Source organism: Aotus nancymaae, unplaced genomic scaffold (assembly GCF_030222135.1).
Source record: "Aotus nancymaae isolate 86718 unplaced genomic scaffold, 86718_ANA_hifiasm-v0.15.2.pri h1tg000014l, whole genome shotgun sequence".
Lineage (NCBI taxonomy): Eukaryota > Metazoa > Chordata > Mammalia > Primates > Aotidae > Aotus > Aotus nancymaae.
In genome coordinates, this window is record NW_026988425.1 from 108,397,213 (window position 1) to 108,417,464 (window position 20,252).

Here is a 20,252-nt window from a genome sequence, read left to right on the forward strand (position 1 = left end):
ATATATGTATGTGTGTATGTATATGTATATATACATATATATATCTTCATCGATGGGCACTGTGGTTTCCACATCTTGGCTCTTGTGAATAATGCTGCACTGAACATAGGGGTGTAAACAGACATCTCTTTGATGTACTGATTTCAGTCCCTTTGGATGTATACCTAGAAGGGAGATGTGTGGATTACATGGTAATTCTATTTTTGGTTTTTTGGGGAAACGTCATACTGTTTTCCAAAATAGCTGCACTGATTTGCATTCCCACCAGTGGTGTTCAGGGTTCCAGATCCTCACAAGCACTTGCTGTCATTCATCTTTTTGATGATAGCCAATCTAACAGGTGTGGAGTGGTATCTCATTGTGGTTTTATTCTTAATGTCTCTGATGATTAGAGATATTGAGCATTTTTTAATGTACCTGTTGGTCATTTGTATGTCTTCTTTTCAGAAATGCCTATTCAGGTCTTTTACCCATTTTTATAGGGTCGTTTGTTTTTTTGTTACTGAGTAATTTGTGTTCCTTTCATATTTTGGATATTAACCCCTTATCTGATGTATGATTTGCAAATATTTTCTCCCAATTTGTGGGTTGTCTCTTTGCTCTGTAAATTGTTTCCTTTGCTATGCAGAAGCTTTTTAGTTGGGTAAAATCCTATTGTCTATTTTTGCTTTCTTTTTCTGTGCTCTTGGGGTCGTATCTAAGAAATCACTGTCCAGACTAATGTCATGAAGGTTTTTTCCTTATGTTTTCATCTTGTAGCAGTACAGTTTCTGGTCTTATGCTTTTGTCTTTAGTCCATTTTGAGTTGATTCTTATGTAAGGGGTCAATTCTCATTCTTCCGCGTGTGGATATTCAGTTTTCCGAACAGCATTTATTGAAGAAAGTGTTCTTTCCCCATTGCATACGTCTATAAAAAAATTAATTGACTGAGTTTATGTTTGGGCTTTTGTTGAGAAAGCTTCACCACTGGCAAGGACCCATGTGACCATAATAAAATGTGAAACAAACAGATTTAGTAAGAAAGAGAAGAGAGAGACAGAGAGAGAGCGCATGAGAACACAAGCTCATAAAAAGAATTCAGCAAGACAGTGTTTCCCAACACATACTCTATAGCACTTCAGTCTCTTGAGATGTTTAGAGAAAAAAGTTTAATGGTCGTCTAAATTTATGAAGCACTTGTGCTAGCTTTTCTTCTAACAGTTCACAATGCATATTGAAATATTAAAGAATCTGAGAAATCCTGCATTCATGGAAATATTTTCATTTTCTTTAACTCAACATTTTCTAAGCACTTTGGCTCTGAATTTCCTGCCTCCTCCACCTCCTTGTTCACACCCCAGCACTTACTAACATAGTACGGGATATATTTTGGGAAATGCTGCAACCAAGTTTCCCTTTCTGGTTTTAGAGCCTTGGAATCTTGATAGTAATTGTGAGGCAGATTTCATTTTGTCTGGATTTCGGTAATAAAGAATACTGAGAGCAACTTTCACTCAAATGTTTATTAAAATGTTAAAAATAATTTGTGATCACAGAGACTATAATTTGAATCCAGCATTATCCATACCTTCAGTTTTTTTTTTTTTTTGGAATAGCATTTCACTCTTGTTGCCCATGCTGGAGTGCTATGGCATGATCTCGGTTCACCACAACCTCTGCCCTGGGTTTAAGCGATTCTCCTGCCTCAGCCTCCTGAGTAGCTGGGACTACAGGCACGTGCCACCACACCTGGCTAATTTTTTGTATTTTTAGTAGAGACGAGGTTCCACTGTGTTAGCCAGGATGGTCTTGATCTCCTGACCTTGTGATCTGTCTGCCTTGGCCTTCCAAAGTGCTGGGATTACCACCACCCAGGCGTAAGCCACCATACCCGGCCGTATTCATACCTCCTTAACTATGTAGCTAGAATTTTCCTTTTCCAGGATGACTTAGAAACATGACTGATATTATGATGGAGACATTTCCATTCTTGTTCTGTGCCATCTCTCCTGGGATACGCAGATGTCTACTTATATCAGGGCTTTAGTTAATAATTTAATATTGATTTTTTTAACCTATGAAGTTTTTTTCCGGTAAGGTCCTTTTAAGAGAGTATTTTCTATTCTCTAGTGGTTAGTTTATTTTTGCTGTTTTGAAAATCATTTTTACTTAAGTCTAATTTCATTTAATTGTCAGAAAATATTATTTGTATAATTTCTGCTTTCTTGGGGGGAGAATTTGATGAGTTTTCATTATACAGCCTCATATGTGATTAATTATTGCTGCAGTTCCATGGATATTTGAGAAATATTCTCTGGAAAAACAAAGTTTGACATATGTCTACAAAAACAATATTGTTCAAATAGCATATATTATTATTTTTATGCAGCTGATTTATTCAAGACTGAGGTGCAATGTTAAAATCCTCCCACTCCGAGAACAGTTTTTTCTTTTTCTGCCATTTTGTTGTGTTATGTATTCCAATCCCACATTATTTGATTGTTAAGATATATGAGTTTTATATGTTCATTGTGAATTGTGCCCTTTATCAAAATAAGATTTTAAAATCCCATTTAATGCACTCGATCTTGAATATGGCCTCGTTGTATATTACTATTACCATGCCTGCCTTAATTTATGTTTGCTTATGCTTTTAGCTTCAATATTTCTCCTTTAAAATGTTTGAACAGAGGCAAACAAAGAGATAATTTAAGGGCATTTCTCATACACATAACTTTTTTCCTTTCTCTGTCTTTAGAAGTCCCTCTTATATGCAACATGCAGTGGGATTTTAAAAAAGTAATTCGTAAGTTTTTTGTTTCATTTACCTAGCAGGCTAGTTTTTTGTCAAGAAACAAGGTGGGTGGTTTCTCCTTGGCCCTCTTAATACCTACTTGATTCTGGAAAAAACTTTAAATTTCAAGCTGGGAGGATAATTTTTGGGCAGTGGTGTTCTTGTCCTGCAGAGGGGCAGTGTTTCCCTCTCTGGTTACTGAAGTCTCCGCTGTCAGGGGATGCAGTGTGGGTGGGGAAAGTCTCTTGGCCTCTTTATGACTAGTCCCTGTTTTGACTAGAGAAAATTTCTTCAATTCTTAAAGCTTGTTAACAAGGGGCCAGATGTGGTGGCTCATGCCTGTATTCCCAGCACTTTGGGAGGTCAAGGGATGGGGGAGCAGATCACCTGAGGTCAGAAGTTCGAGACCAGCCTGGCCAACATGGCGAAACCCTGTCTCTACTAAAAATACAAAAATTAGTAGGGTGTGGTGGTAGATGCCTGTAATCCCTGCTACTTGGGAGGCTGAGGCAGGAGAATCACTTGAAGCTGGGAGGCAGAGGTTGCAGTGAGCTGGGACTGTGCCACTGCACGCCAGCCTGGGCAACAGAGTGAGACTCTGTCTCAAAAAAAAAAAAAAAAGATCGTTAACCAGATGTCCTAATTTCAGTGACTATTCCATTTTTGTATTGAGTTTTTTAAAAAATGAGTATTGAAATGGGGCAGTATGGTAGGAAAAATTGATTGCTATTAGTTCTTTTAGCTCAGCAGTCCACGTGGATTAATCACATCTGTTAGTTTTTCAGTATGCTCACAATTCTCCCTCTTACTTGGTTCTGTTGAAGTTTTCTGTCTCATTCTTCCCAGTGTTCTGGACGTGTTCTATTTTCATGATAGCCACATTTAAAAAAAAAAAATTTAAACAAAGCATGATTAGACTTGTCTTTTTTCTTTTCACATTGATTGATTTTTTTTTATTTGTACAAATTTATGGGTATACGTGAAGTTTTGTTACAAGCATAGATTGAGCAGAGATCAAGCCAGTGCTTTTAGGATCCATCACCTAAATAATGTACATCGTACCCGTTAACACATTTCTCATGATCCTCCCCACCCCATCCCCTGACCCTTCCGAGTCTCCATTATCTATCATTTCCTTGTATGCCACAGCGATAGGAAGAGGGCTTTATGCCCCTGCCCTCCTCCCTCTTCCTTTATGCCAAAACATGTAAGAATGATGCTTCCTGCTCAGTCTCACTGAACTTCTCCTAGACCATAGAAATAGCCCCCTTTTAATCACTCAATGCCCAATACATAAAAGGTGGATTAGATTAACAATACTTCTACACTGTATGTGAGCTGTCGATGTTTTCTGTTATTGTTGTTATAAAAAACGTTAATAATATACATACCTACTTTATTTCTGTTCCAGACTCATCTTGACATTCTGGAAAAGAGTGTCAACCTCAAGAAGGTCTACTTCCGGCAGGATGTTCTCTGCCAGACGCTGGGAGGGAATCCGTGTCCCTTGGTGACCATCACGGCCATGCCTGAGTCCAGCAGCAAGGAGCACCTAGAGCAGTTCCGTGAGTAAAATGGGATCCTCTTCGTTGGAAGATTTGACTAAGTGTGTCCTTTATAGTCTTGGAAGCATTCTGTCTCTTTTAGAAAAGGTCCATAAAGGGTTGGGGACTGTCTGTCTTTGTAGAAATACACCCCCAGCTCTTCTTGGTGTGACACAAAGGTTAAACATTAATGTTGCTCTGTTGTGAAAGGGAGAGAAAATGAATTCAAACTGTCAGGGAGATGAAATGACAGTTTGCTAATGATGGTCACTTCCTCTCTTAAAACACAACCAGGACTCTGAATCACATTTTCCAGCTTCTAATCCAGGGACTTTTCTCACTGTGCTCACTGCTGTTATGTGACTCTCAGCCTGTCAAGGTTTGGAAAGGAAGAAGGTTGAGTTTTTGAACCCTGGCTAAAGAATCCCCTTGATAACCTGAATACCATTTGTATCTGAAGGGCTGGAGGTGTGGAGTAGGCTCTAGCTAAGAACTTTGAAATAAAGTCAAAACCAAACTCATGCACACACCCGCAGACACACACAAATATACACATACGGACACATACACGAACACATAGACACACATAGAAACAGACATATACACATATGTATACAGACACAAACACATATACACACACACACACACACACACACATCTTTAAATGTTAGGATCCTCTCCCTAAGTGCATAGGTGTGACTGACCTGTTACCACTAGCTTTTGAAAATGGCTTCTGACATAGTTTCAGACCTTAGGTGGGCAAAAAACCCCCCAAAGAATGAGGAATGTTTTGCAATACAGCGAAGTTTTGGAGATTAAAGAAGAGACTGGGGACCCAAAGATACAGCCTTCCCTGATGAAGATACAGATTTCCCCGATAACAATCCAGCCTTACCTGATGAAGGGCTAACCTCACTCAGGTAACTCTTTGGTGGATGGGAATTGTATTTTCTCACACCCCATCGGCATCTGACAATGGATGCTTAACAACCTGGCTAATCAACAACCAATTACTCCATCTGGATTAATGAGGCCCTAAAACGCTTTAATGAATAATAAGGGATTTTCCAAAAATTCTCTGCTGTGTCTTATGCATTTAAGAGCAATTTCTGTCACAGTCAGAGAGTCCTCCCCTCGGCAGATGAGTGGTGCTTGGGAGCTGGAGACAGTAATCCTCCCAGGGCAACTTTCACTGAACAATTATTTATTTAAGAAAGCGGATGTGTGTAAGTCTCAGCTTCTCTTTCTGAAAAAGAGGTGAGCAGAACTCCGATGTATTATTATGACATAGAAGTGCCTCCGTTTTTGCAGTTTTGTTTGTGCTGACACTGGAACTTTTGTTGCTATTATAAATATGGAGAGTATTCTTACTTTAAGAAGAGGACTTGAAACATGCAAAGGCCCTTCAGTAATTTGGCACTCCAACAAATAGTTCTGTTAAAAAAAAGAGAGAAAAGATCTCTTAGTACACCCTTATATGAATCAAAAGAGGCTGGTTTCTGCTTGCTCCGTAAGATGGGGTATAGTAAGGGTACACTTTTATGATCAGAACAGTTTGTGTTTTCTTTTAAACATGTGCTAACATTTCCAATGTTCATCTTAAGAAGTATCAGATGAATGCTATGCATTTTCTTTTTGTCACTTGCAAATGACAATCATTGCGCTAGAGTCTGAGGAAACCAGGGATCTGACCTAGGTGAAAGGGCTAGTTAGGGCCATCTTCATAAGTGTGTCACCTGTACATTTGCACAGGTCTTCTGCTTAGAAGGACCATACGCTCCGCTTAATGCTCTTCTGTCACCCTCTTGAAATTCTTCATAAAATTTTAAACAAGGAGCCCTGCCTTTCCATTTCTCACTGGGCCCTGCAAATTATGTAGCTGGTCCCAGATGTGATCTAAGGTCATACAGGTAGAAAGTGGCCTTTCTCATACTACCTTTCTCTGTTTCCAAATGACACAAGAAGAGTTTTAATCTATTTCTCCCACTCACTGAAAGTATTATTTGTACGGATTATGTAGCTGATTGGTATCTTTCAGCATAGGGGTTAATTTCAGGACCCCTTATTTTACGGGGGTCCTGAATACTATGATCTGTAGTGGTGACAGATTTTCAACCTTGTTATTCTGATTCCAGCGTCTACGCACACAACAAATGGGCTGACTCCTTCATTATAACACGTGTACAGCATCAACATTTGGCTTCATTCTTGGAGCCATAACTTCCTCTCTTCCTCATTCTGTCCTCAAATTATTAGATACTGGCTTAGTTAAAGCATTCATGCTAAATTGACCACAGATAAGTGTATTACGATCTTCTTGCTCACAATGAATTTAATTTTCCTTTCCTAACCCAATGGAAGCATTTTCATGGTAGATGTTTCAGATACTGTGGCAGGCAGGGAGAGAGAGAAGATTCTTTCTGCCTGAATGCCTTTCTTCAGACCCATCAGGTAGCAGCACAGAGCTGAGATTCATGACATGAGCCACAGTGCTGGGGCACAGTTTCAACAGGGCTGCATAATAAAAAAGTCTATGGGGTAGGTTACAAGTATGTATGAATATATAAACACACGCCATTGCAGTGTTTCTAAAAGAAAAAAAAAAACCCCAGCCCAGTATAAACATTACCTACCCTTCAAAGTGCAACTAACCGTGCCTGTAAATCAGAAATGGAACTACTTAATTTCCTTTCAACTCCAAAATGTGACGTATTGATTTAGAAGGAGGAAACAGCAAATGAGCCTGCAGCTCGAGATCCTCTTGCCTCCAGGCTTCCCTTCAGGTGAGATTCAATTGTTTGACCTGCCTCCTCCCTCTTGGGGACTAGGGTAGCTTCAGTGTGGGGTTGTATTTAGCTGTAATTTAGCTAGTTTCTGCTTCAGTGGCTGCCACTCACCCCTCTTAAGGAGCTATGAGTGGAAAGAAAGGTTTTCTCTCCACTGTGTGGGATTATTACTTGAGTCTTACTTTAGAAACCCAGGAAATAGGACCATGTCTATGGAACCATGGGGGAGCCCCCCTCTTAAGGCTGGTTCCCCTGATGATCTGGTCTGAAGTCCTGGACCTGAAGATTATTGAGGACAAGTTACTGATTACTTTTAGTTCCTCCCAGGGTTTGAGCTTCAAAGAGTCTTCCAAAAGCATTTATTTGGTTTGATTTATTTTTCAAAAGCATTTTATTTTTAAAAAGTTATTTTCCTGGAAACGTTTAGCCATACGTTCTTGGTAATATATTTTCAGTTGAGTCGTCACCAGATTTGCCAGCTGTATACTTTATCACTGTTTGGACAATTGAGGACAGTGCCTTCTTGAAATGATCCCAGTGAAGAAGACTTCCTGCTTTACACCTTGATGTTTGAGCCCTCAGCGTCAAGCTGCTGGCAGGTCTTCAAGAGCAAAGTCACTCTCTGCCCTTTTCAGTGGGACAGTCAACAGGGAAGTTTTCTGGGAGATTGTCACTGAAGCCGTTATGGAAGAGGGGGACTTGAGGAGAAATTGATGATAGCAGGGAAGCTTTCTTTATAAAAGGATCGACAGCTCAATCTAGCATAAGGGACTGTTAGTGATGAATGAGGCACTGGGCAGTTAGGAAGTGCCTGGACTTCCTAACTGCCCAGTGCCTCATTCACCACTAAGGTAGGTACTTCCTAACTAGTAGGATTTGGGATGTCAAAGGAACCCAGGCAGGGCATTTGGGTTTTGCACAGGGGAACGGGAGAGAGGAGAAATACACAGAATCCAAGAAAATGGAACAGAGGGCTCCAACAGGTTGGAGCAGAAGATAACCCATAAGCAGTTTGGGGCTAGGCTTGGTAGGTACAATCAATCCAGGAAATTCTTTTCAGTGCCTTCTGAGCCTAGCCTCCATTGGTTAATGGTGGTCTGACATAGTTACACTTAGCCTACTTAAATTCTTTAACACATTTATGTTAACAGGTACTTTGATTAGCAAACCCTTTATATATGCAACTTCCAGGTAGATCTGAGAAGTTTTCTATCTTTAGTTTATATATTCTTCCAGAATAGGATATATGTGGGTGGGTGGTGTGGTATCTCCTTTCTTGAATTTGAACTGAGAGAAGATGCTGAATTTAAGCAGAACTAAAGAGCAATTCAGAATAAAGAGTCTTGGGGGGGGTCGTTATTTATCTAAACCCAGAAAGAGGAATGGTTGTACCTTTTCCCAGATTCAAAAATTTCCCAAAAACCATCCCTGCTTTCTGTTTATTTTCACACAGATTGAGTTGTCTTTGTGTGGAAATTACTCTTTCTCATGAACCGTTGGCTGTTTTATACTTGTTGTCTTATTTCCATTTGGCAGATGGGGCCCATCAAACATATTCCCAGATATCCGTCTTTAGGCTTTGGTTTAAATCAGAACACACTGCTTAGTGAAGGCTGCTATCATTTTGTTGACTTCTCCATTTTCTCCACATTTCTCTCACACCCTCATGTTCTAAATTACCATTTTAGCCTAGAGAAAGTTGAGTCCCGTTTGACTTTGGAGAACTATGTCTCTGATAGATGCTTCATTTTTCTTAGAAACTTTATTGCCAAATTGGACATCTCTACATTCAGACCCTGTGACAACATGTCTTGATTGTCCTGACGAATGATCTGAGAGAAGGAACAAATTTATGGGAATGTTCTGAGAGAAAATGTCATTATCCTATTAGAAACTCTCATTCTCTAAATGAATAGTCACTTACTAATTCACTGACTGGTGAGAAGTCAAGAAACAGCAAAGGTGCCTGGGAGCGGGTGGATGTGCTATTTTTGCAATCTGAGACACCTCCACCCTGCATTTATTATAACTTAAAAGAGCGGAGCATAACCTTTATATGTCTCTGGAGGTGAGATAATCTCACTCCGCTGCCGCAGTCTCCTATGGCTCACACATTCTTCTTTCCAGGGGGCCTGAGGTGGGGGAAAGCGGGAGGCTGCATTTGCAGTTGTTAAAGAATACCTTTCTTTTTCTTTTTTTTTTTTTTTTAAATATTCTTACAAAAGCAATGTTCTATTCAGCCTGCCATTATGCTAAAAGCTTTTCCTTGGAAGACAATAGCTGCTCTCAGAAAAAAGATTTACATGGGGTCCCGAGGGTGTAATGAGCTACCACGCAGCACCTGCCTCCGGTTGGGAGTTGTCACTTGTAAGTGTTTTTAAATTAGAAAGGAGTGGAAAAATACACGGTTACAGAATTCCCCTTTTGGCTTCTTTGCAAATCATTTTCCACTCTCTCTGGCCTTTGTTTCTGAGACTCCTGATCAGGTGCGAAGAAAAGAGCTTTCCGTTGGGAAGAGCTGGAAGTGGCAACAGTGGCTGGTCTCAGGAAAACAGAAACTCAGGTGAACTGCAGAACTCTCATTCTGGACCTTTCTGTTTTTGTACCTCCCAGAGGCGTATGAGACAAGTATCACTATGGAATTACTGAATTTTAGAGCTTAACAATCCACGAAGACTTATCGGGTCCAGATTTCTCAATTGCTGATGAGAGACTGGGCTGAGGGACATGAGATGAACTATCTAGGTAACCTATCTAGTTGGTGGTGGCAGAGGCAGCTCTAGACCTGAGCCTCTGGTCTCCATCTCTTGGCAATCTTTTTTTTGTTTGTTTCCGGAAAGTGATGCTTTTGACAAATAGTAGAGCTAAAAAAAACTAACTGCAAGAGCATAATGACTTCTCTCCATAGAAATCTTTAATAAAAGGAATTAGAGAAACGGAACTGTGCCCTTTTCTTGCCTTGGGATTTCTTCAGGCAAACAGGGCTAAAGATATTCGGAATACATAGATAAGTAGTATTTAGTCTTTGTCATTGAGTACTCATAGTCTACGGGGCGTGTGTGTGTGTGTGTGTGTGTGTGTGTGTGTTAAACAGGTTATTATAATACAGAAAGTTTTAACAGAACCGGGGTGAAACTAAGTTCAGTGGAAGCACAGAGAAGAGAGGATGTATCTGCATGGTAAAATCAAAGGGAGACTTTTACCCACCATGATCCCCTGTATAAACGCCACGTGACTGGTGATCTTGTACTGACACAGCTTTGCGTTGAAAGCAAGCTCAGTTGGCAATCCAAAAACTATTTGAAGAACAGTTTGACTCTTTGAGAATTCATGAAAAGTAAAATATATAAAACACATCAAAACCCTCTTAAATTTGTTTTTCCTCATTTTTCTCACTGTTGTTGATCCGCCCGCACATAAATAGGGACTCACCACAATCCTACCCTCTTCAGACACAAACCCTCAAACCGTATGACATCTAGACTGGTTGAATATCTCCTTTCTGCTTTCCACTTTGGCCTAGTCACTCTAATAATAAGAAGGTAGGAATCCTTCTTCCTTCCAAGGCTGGTTGAAAGTGATGGGAAAGATTGTAAAAACCTTAAAGGCAGTTAAATAGCTTGGCTTACACCCTATCATGTAAATATTTCACTCTTCTAGAGTTTTACATGATATCGTTTGGTCCTCGTAATTACCTTATGAATTAAGAAAGACAGTAATTGTTACAACTGTTTTGTGGATGATAAAATTGAGATTCAGCGTCAATGTCATTAATTTACACTTGAAGTCAGACTTCTGTATGCAGAGAAACGGGGGAAGTGTCTTTTCAAGAAGAAACGTAGCATATGCAGAAGCAAGGAGACCGGGACATGGTGCTTTGAAAATCTCAGGGTGGCTGGGCGTGGTGCTTCATGCCCGTAATCCCAGCACTTTGGGAGGCTGAGGTGGACGGATCATTTGAGGTCAGGAGTTCAAGACCAGCCTGGACAACATGGCGAAACCCTGTCTCTACTAACAATACAAAAAAAAAAAAAAAAAAAAAAAGCCGTGTGTGGTGGTGCATGCCTATAATCCCAGCTACTCAGGAGACTGAGGTAGGAGAATTCCTTGAACTCAGGCAGTGGAGGTTACAGTGAGCCGAGATCATGCCACTACACTTCAGCCTGGACGACAGAATGAGAGACCCTGTCTCAAAAAAAAAAAAAACGGGAAAGAAAAAAAGAAATCTCAGGGTGCCAGGACTACAGAATTGTGGACTGAGTTATGGGGACAGCAGATAAAGTGGGAAAAGTAAGTTGGACTAAATGATAGGTGACCTTCTTTTTCATGTTAAAAAGTTTTTATTGAAGGCAATTATGAGCTAATCGGATGTTATTTAAAGCAGAGAAATGACAAGATCACATGTGTCTTGGAGGAAAGTTTTGTGGCAGTAATGTAGAAGAAAGTCTGGGGTAAGCATAGAGGTGTCATGGAGTCCAGCACAGAGGAACTCTTAAGCATTTATGTGTTAGATTTACTGGGGTTCAAATATTGGCTCTGCCATTTGTTAGCGTTATGACCTTGGAAAACATGCTTAGACACTTTGAGCCATGGTTTCCTCATCTATAAGTTGTGGATAATAGTATTTATATACTATTCATAGAGCAATTAGAGATTGTAAACGGCTTAGAAGGGTGCCTCCCACACAGTGAGTGTTCAAGAAACGCTAGCAATTGTTGGTCAACTATGTGGGTGATGAGGTTTCAGAGGAAGATAGGTCTAGGGAAATGGGCGGGACGGGCCTAAATTCAAGAGCTGTGTCTCAGAAGTGAGAGGTACTTGGTGACTGGCTGAGAGTAGGGATGAAGGGTAAGGAGTTGAAATATTAATATTTCCACTTTTGTTGGTGAGTAGATAGTTGAATGCCAACAAAAGAATATATGAAAAAGGTAAGACTGTCGTGGGAGGATAATGAGTTTGGTTTTGGAAATACACATTTTCAGAGGCCTGAAAATTCTATAAGAACTAAGGCTAAACATAATTATAAAGCAATATGCTATAAGATGTAATGTATTTTACAGAGAAATAAAACAAATTTTGTACTACCTGACAGATTTTCTCAATTAGCGAGGATATCAGAGTTGACTCTATGCAGTTATTACAGCAGAATCATGGCGTGCATTTCATCAGAATCAGTCCAGAACATTCTATTCTACATGTGCTCATGTGATATAATGATTTACATAGTTTAAGGTAACTAACTATTTACAAAATATTTACATATGACTAATACCTCACAGCGTTGCTGTGAGGTAAAAAAAAGAAAAGAAAGAATTGGATTTATTATCTCCATGTTTAGATGATGAAGTTGAGACCTGAGAAAGACATATAATAAGTAGGAGCTAGAGCTTGGATTTAAACCAAACCTGAATTCTAAACCCCGTGATCTTAACTCTTGTAGTCGACTGCCTCTTTCAGCTGTGCAATAATGAGGGAAAATCCTTCATCTTCAAGATACAGTCACCCATATGTCAGAATAGCTGTTTATACTACAAATAATATATTCTAGGCTTCTCCAATGGTCATTTAAACACTAATAACCCTTATAATTTGAGTAAAATCTGAATATTACTGTCTCTACAAGACTTTGCATGCTTTTTCCACCTGTATCTAAAATGCTTCAACCCCACTAACCTCCTTTCTATTTCTTGAACACAGCACCGCCACCACTTCCCCTGAGTCTCTGTATTTGCTGTTTCCTCTGTCTCTAACACTTTTTCTCCATAGCTTTGCATGGTTGATTTCTCCTTGTCATATAATATCCAAGCTCAGGTCAAGGAAGTCTTCCTGGATCATCCTATCTAATGTTCCTTCACTCCTAATCTCTTTATCACATGACCTTGTTATTTTTTTCTTCATTGCCTCTATGACTGAGCTCCATGAAAGCACAGACTATATGCTGTGTTTTTTTCACCATTATAGAATGGTCTTGTGACTAACACAGTCTCTGCACAAAGCAGGTGCACAATATATGTTTATTCAACAAGTAAGTGAAATCCCTGCACCTGTTCTTGCTCCCGCCCACCATGCAGGGCCTTTAACCTTTCTTGAAAAGTTACTTCTTATCCGGGTATTTCTCGGGTCTTCAAGGATAGCCACAAACGTAGCAGCTATTGGGTGTGGTCTCCACGTATGGGCCACTTCATTGTTTCCCTCATGTTTGGACTTCTCTTCGTAGTTGTTGTCCTTGCAGTCTGGAAAAGGACTTTTGCCATTGCTGTGTTTTCAGAGAGCTACTGGATTCCATGTAAAGGTAGGGGAATAGCCCTCCTCAAAACTGTGCCACACATCCACACGACCCCAATCGGTATGAGTCTCCCCACGTTTCTGGTGAAAACAGCTTTATCGTCACAGGCTGGATGAGGATGAGAGAAACCCCTTGCCTACAAGATTCACATGCCTTTCTCTTCAGGATTCTTACACCCAAGGCATAAAAAACACATCCAATGTTTCTCTTTCAGGATCTTTGCACCTAAGGCAGAAAAACACAACCGATTTGTCTTCCATACCTATTAACACATGTCCTGAGGGCTGGGTAATTAGCAACCTTGTCAGTTCCCCAAACTTAGGATACAGGATTGTGCTAGCCAGGCACGACCATGAGTTTGCTATTAAGATTGCCAATAAAATATGTGGTTTTCATAAAACAAAACAATACAATTTATTATTCATGTATATTTACATGTGTAGAAAAAGTATAAAACCATGCTGAATGAAAGCTACCACCAGATTCAACATAGTGATTCCATCTGAGGAAGGAGGAAGCAGAAAGGGAAAGCAAAATGTGTCCTAAATCTAATCTATTGGTGAGTTTGTATTTCTTAAGGAAAACCAGTTCTAAAGAAAATATGGAAAAATGTTAACGACTTTAAACATAGGTGTCTGTCATATTATTTTCTGTCTCCAACTATTTTTATGTTTCATTTCTAAAATTAAAAAAATTAAAAAGTGCCAACATGTCATCCTTGTCTAAAAATGCATTAGTTAGAAATGTGAAAATAACTCTGTGTTCCTCCTATGACTACTCCTCAATTACTGTTAATAGTTTTATGTTTATCCTTTAATGTACAGATGCATGCACACACACATGCACATTCACACGCTGACGCATAAATACACATGTACAGAGCCTTAATATTTAGGTAAAATGTACTTAAATTGGCCTTCTTGACAACTGAGGTCTATGACTTCCTTTGGAAGTCCAGATCTCTGTCCCATTAATTCTGAGACTTGACAGCCTCACCAGATTCTGTGCTCTCACTTTACACTCTCACAAAATATAAGAGATTATTTTCCTCCATGGCTGAGTCAATAATTTTATCTGTCTTCTGCATTTTTATACTTACTAGTTTAAAATTTTTTTTAATTAAAATATTTTTTATTTTTAAAATTTTTGGTGGGTACATAGTGAGTGTATATATTTATGGTGCACATAGTAGGTGTATATATTTATTTATAATGAGATGTTTTGATACAGGCATGCAATGTGAAATAAACACATCATGGACAATGGGATATCCATCCCCTCAAGCATTTATCCTTTGGGTTACAAATAATCCAGTTACATTGTTTAAGTTTGTAAATGTTCCGTTGTCTTCAATTTTTTTGGGAGAGTTAGAGAAGGACTGGAGTTAATTCTTTAAATACTTGGTAGAATTTACCAGCAAAGCCATCAGACCCTTTTTTGTTGGGAGTCTTTTGATTGCGGATTCAATCTCCTTACTTGTTATGGGCCTGCTAATATTTTCTGTGTCTTCATGATTCAGTCTTGGTAGGTGTACGTTTCTAGGAATGTTTGCATTTCTTTTGAGTTATCTAATATGTTGCCACATAATTGTTCATAGTAGTCTCATGATCCTTTGTATTTCTGTGGTATCAGTTGTAATGCCTCTTATTTATAATTTTATTTAACCTCCTCTCTTTTTCCTCTTACTTAGTTTAGCTAAAGGTTTGTCAATTTTGTTTATCTTTTTGAAAAAGCAACTCTTAATTTTATCGATCCAAAGATTCTGGGTGGGCCATTTGGCGTGATACAGTCAGGCTTCATGTTGCAGTCCTTGGGAAGCTTGCTAGTTCCAGGGTCAGCAGGTGAGCGGGTCTGAGCCTGGTCTGAGCCTGGACTCGCTGAGGTGAGCCTACAGCTAGGGTCTGCTGGAGGTGGCCCTGAATCCTAGGTCTCTGAGGATCAGCCTGGTGCAGGGGGTCACTGGGTGGACCTGTTCACTGGATCTCAGGGGACTGGCTTGGAGCTTGGGTTCTCAGGGGCTGAATAAACACCTCTTCTGAGACAGGGTTGGACCGTGGGTCCACTGAGGCATGGAGCCATGGGTGCCAGCCTAGAACTGGCAAAAGCATTTGTATTTGCTTCTGTTAGTCAGGAGACTGCTAGCAAATTGGGATGACCATATTCTCTACCACGGATTTTTGGGATCACATATGAATCATAAATTCAAACATATGTAAAGATTCGCTTATCATTATAAATTCCTAGGGAAAATTTGACATAAAAAATTGTTCCTGCTCTCCCCTTCTGTGACTTAGGAGTAAAGATCAGGGATTTCCTACAATGTCCTGCCATGGGTGGGCCCCGTGCTTCAGTCCCAGTTCCCTGTGTCCCTTGCGGCCCTCAAAGCAGAAGCTCCAAGTCTCCAAGGCTTTGTTGAAACCTTCGGGGGAGAAACATGCTCTGATGCTTTCTTATTTTCCAAGTTTTTTTTTTTTTTTTTTGGTTTCACTTTGTTTTTGGCACTTACAGATTTATTCTTTCAGACCAATTCAGCAATGCCTCAAAAATGACTTTTGAATAAAAGAATTCAACATTTTTGTTTTTTGGGGGATTGTTCAGAGTATTTATTATTCTGCAAAAAAATGGAAGTTCTTACCCCTTGATCTTGCCACTTTGCAGCCTACTTTTTTCCATTAGAAAGAAAAATGAGAGTCTATTTTTTGTTTGCTATAATGGATAATATGAATTTGAAGGTCTGTTTGTAATTTGAAATAGCATATCTGCTATTCTATGTTTAGAATTGACATTATTCCTGTTGAAAAGAATACGCTTTCTTTTATGATTCTTTTTTTTTTCCTTAACAGACAGTAAGAATTTTAGTGAAGAAATACTTTGGAGTTTCTGAATTAAGATTCCAACCAAAACCTGGGTTTTCTCCAGGGATTTCTACCTGTTTTGTTTTTTGACATCATGAGTATCAACAGAAGAGTGTGATTTTTATTTTTATTTTTTTGCTTGTAAGATGACTAATTTACCCAGAGGTACCTCTTGTGTGTGACTTTAGTCCCCTGTATCCAACATCCACGCCAGAAACCTCAAAAAGACAAGTTATCTGATACACCACACCCAGCTGTTCTCATCTATGAGACTTGCTTGACGTACCTTCAATTGCGGAAGGAGCTTGTTCCCTTGCAGCTGATGGAAATTCTCTCCCTCCCAAGACGGAAATTCTTAATTGTAACTTGCGGGGTGGGTGTAATTAGAGTAATTTGGACAATAAATCTCAGCAGAGCTGATTGATGTTTCCCACGCTCTCAAAAATCAGGATAGGGTAACGTAGTAGAACCCAGAGATGGATCGTAGCTGTTTTTCCACAGTGAATGTTCATGAGCTAGTGGGATTCTTCATTTCTCTGTTAGAGGTAAGTGATGAGTGATTATGGCCACAGGGACTTCCTCCTACCCCAAAACAAAACTTACACAGTCACATTCAAGCCAGATTACAGAATGCTGAGATTGTATTGTACTCCCTCTTCTTTCTTCTTGAAAGTAGGGATTAGATTTACTAGAGGAAAACCGACGTGAATGATGTGGCAGTTTCCAGTTTGTTGATGGTGTTTTCCTACTGCCATTCTCTCAAAGTTGTAGAAAGGAAATTGTTTGGCCAGACAGGCGATTGTCAATAGGAGCCTCTTGAGGAGGTATCTGGGAGCTCACTTCACTGATTCCCCTCACCAGAGAGATTCAGGAACACAGGTTATGAGCTGAGTCATTGGGCAAATTAACTGCCCCACATGGGATAATTAAAATGTATGTCGATGAGCCACCTTGGTAATGACTGGGTGATCGAGTTCTCGCCTTATTGCGCGTTGTTGCCTTTCCCGGCAACAGATGATCGCATTCAGAGCTTGCATGCTGCAGCTCAGAGGGAATTGGTGTTACCCCAGTGTCCTATGTGTATCTTCCCTGCAGCTGATTTTCTGTGGCTCATTGAGCATCGAGTCCAGGTGGCAGCTGTGGATTTTGACATCCCAGAATTTTATAGGGCAAGGGCATTCTTAACATGTGGTGATGCACATCCCGTTAGGAAGTGGCTATTCATGAAACTGACAGGGTAAAGCCCTAATTAGAAAGACCAGCAGGGCTCTCTGTACCCCAGGATGCTTCAACAGAGCTGTCACTGTCTCCCCTCAGGCAGGATCGTCGGGCTGAAACACTGAGCAAAAAACATTTTGTTCAATGTTCAACAAAAATAACTCCCATCATTAGCAACATGACGAGTGAAAGGAGGACCTGCGTGTCAAAAGAAAAGGAGGTACACGTCGTCGTAAATAACGAGTGATTCTGAAAACTTTAAGCTGCTGGGGAAGCAGCTTTCAGCTTCTGGAAGGTGCTATTGGAAACCCATAGAGTAAAATGGGTATGCTCCTCTAGTTTTCAGCAGATGGGAGCTTAATTTGAGGGTTTTGGGAACACTTCAGTCATGGAAAGAAGTGGGGGACAACTGAATTTGAATCATGGATTATCTCAATATTTTGCAGGGCTTATTTCTTTGAGGCAGATTTTCTCAATCTTTAAAGTGGAGGGTTGTAAGCGACTATCTTCTTTGTTAGGTATATAATATAGTCCTGTTTATTCAGATTCTGAACTCTTTAGAAAAAAAACAAAAAATTCCCACATACCAAATTGCAGTCTAAGCACACTGACGCAAACAGCATTTATTCCTTATGATTAAAAAGAAATGTAGCCAGATGGTATGGCAGTTTCTTAAGTTGTTATGAAAAGCAAGAATCCTTGTCTTAATTTCTTTTCAATCAATAACAATTTCCAATTCACAAGGAAGAGAAAAGCGAAATAGAAACTGTCTTCCTTTGAAGGAAGCTGTGATGTAATGATTTGCTGGGCAACTTACATAGTTTAATTAAGCACTCTGATTAAATCAATATGCATCCAACAGCTCAGCCTGGCAATCAGCTTAATCTCATTAACTGTTGTTCAGACCCCAATAATTGATTAATAATACATTATCATTTATGAATTATTGACTTCAAGTTATAATTGTGCCTGCTTTGTTCATGGCACCTGCTGCCACATGTTAATTATGAAATGCTCAAGCACTTTCTTGGAATAACTTTAGAGATAAAGCTGATGGAGTTTTTAATGAAGCAGTACTATCTTTAGTTCAGAGCCGTCAGAAGAGCTAGGCCTGTATTGTTCATTAAGTGAGAGCAGGCATTTAGCATTTTTAGAGCTGAGGCTCAAAGAATTAAAGACAAGGTTGGAAGGCACCACACACAGGTTAGATGATGAGCCCTGCTAAATGAGATGGGTGATATCAGAATCATAAACCCCTAGATCCTTACTGCCAGTGGATTCTGCTTATTGAGGGTATCTGAATATATATTAAATACGTATTATTCCTGCTCTCTCTACTTGCTTACGGTCTATCTTTGAGGTTTTGATATGCCAATTTGGGAATTCTAGCAGAAGGATCTGACCTTTCCTGGATATAGGTGGAATGGATAGGAGCTATTGACAGAAATGGCCTCCCTCTCTGACAGAGGCCTTTGGCCGAAGAAGAGGAGTTACCACACTTGAACCAGGATAGTCTGTTTCGTGTTACTTAATTCACCTAGTTCTGTTTATTTTTTCTGGCTAGTAAGAGCTTGCTTCAGAGTGCCAGCCTGGTCTGTGCTGAGAGAGCTGGGAATAAATCCACGTTAAAAAAAAGGGGGCCTGGTGTCCCCCTGGTTATGGCAGCACAGTGAATTCTTGCTTGATACCCAAAAGAAGGATGAGATTTAAGGAGCAGGAACCGATGGGAGAAGTTCCATGGCCCCTTCCTCCATGTTGAGTCTCTTTGTACAGGCATTTGTGAACGACCTGGGCTTAATTTTATTAAAGACACCTTGGGAAGCATCATTATCACCACTTCTGGTTCTATAGCCCAGGAGGAACCCTTCAGTCAGGAATGAGTTGGAGCTCCCACTCCAATGAATTGGAACTCCCGTAATGGCTGGCTTTCCTAAGAGATTGCTTCCCCAGTAGGAAGCCCCTTTGATCCTGAACAACTTGCTCAGAAACCAGCAGTGTGGGAAGGAAGATCTGATCTTCAGGCTCCATCTTTTCTTCTTGTGAATTCCATGAAAAGCCACGTTTTCAAGGGCGTGTTTTCCAGGAAAGAAGGCCTTTTGATAGAGTTGTAAAACGTGGGCTTGTCATCAGACTTGGATTCGAAATCTGGCTTTTCTGAATTTTGAAAAGTGGCTTAAACTGTCTGAGCTTCAGGTTCGTCATGTGTAAATGGGGATAATATTTCCACTCTTATAAGCTTGTGGTGAGGATTAATGAGGTAAGGTATATTTTCTTAACACAGTGTAAAGAGAGGGTGCTTGTTAAATGCTCATATGCAAAATCGTTCACTCCATCCTCCTTGTTTATTGCAAGCTGAAATGTAATTGCCCGTTTTATACAATGCCATTTTAACTCAGGATAACCGCAAAGCCTTTTGAAGGGTGAAACTCAAGTGGATAAAGCTACTCAAGAGTTACAGCTCTGATCTGCACTCAAATTCGGGCTTTCACAGTAGCTAGGTAGACTTGTAAAGGTATTGGCAACCTCTCTGATTCTCAGTTTCATCATCTGTAGAATGAAATATCTATAATATTGTCACATACAACTATGGTTAAGCTTAAAGGAATTGGTGTATATAAAACACAGTGCCAAGGACACAGTAGATGCTCAATAAAATATCAGTACTTTACCTTCCTTTTATTTCACATGGGAATACTATAGTTAGCATTTATCTCTAAAGTGGCACTGATCAAGAGAAGGATATAGCTTTTCCCATTTGTAGTCTCAGAAAATACCAGAGGGGAGGAAAT

The 20,252-nt window shown here is 39.8% G+C and overlaps 1 protein-coding gene across 4 annotated transcripts in view; it reads left to right on the plus strand.

The window, feature by feature from the left end:
* AGBL1 (AGBL carboxypeptidase 1) overlaps positions 1-20,252 on the plus strand; it is a 786,993-nt gene that overhangs the window by 195,398 nt on the left and 571,343 nt on the right. For all 4 annotated transcript variants that reach the window (XM_012438697.2, XM_064376229.1, XM_064376228.1 and 1 more), the window contains exon 17: positions 4,186-4,339. In XM_012438697.2, the coding sequence (XP_012294120.2) occupies positions 4,186-4,339 (154 nt within the window). The remainder of the gene's footprint in view (positions 1-4,185; positions 4,340-20,252) is intronic.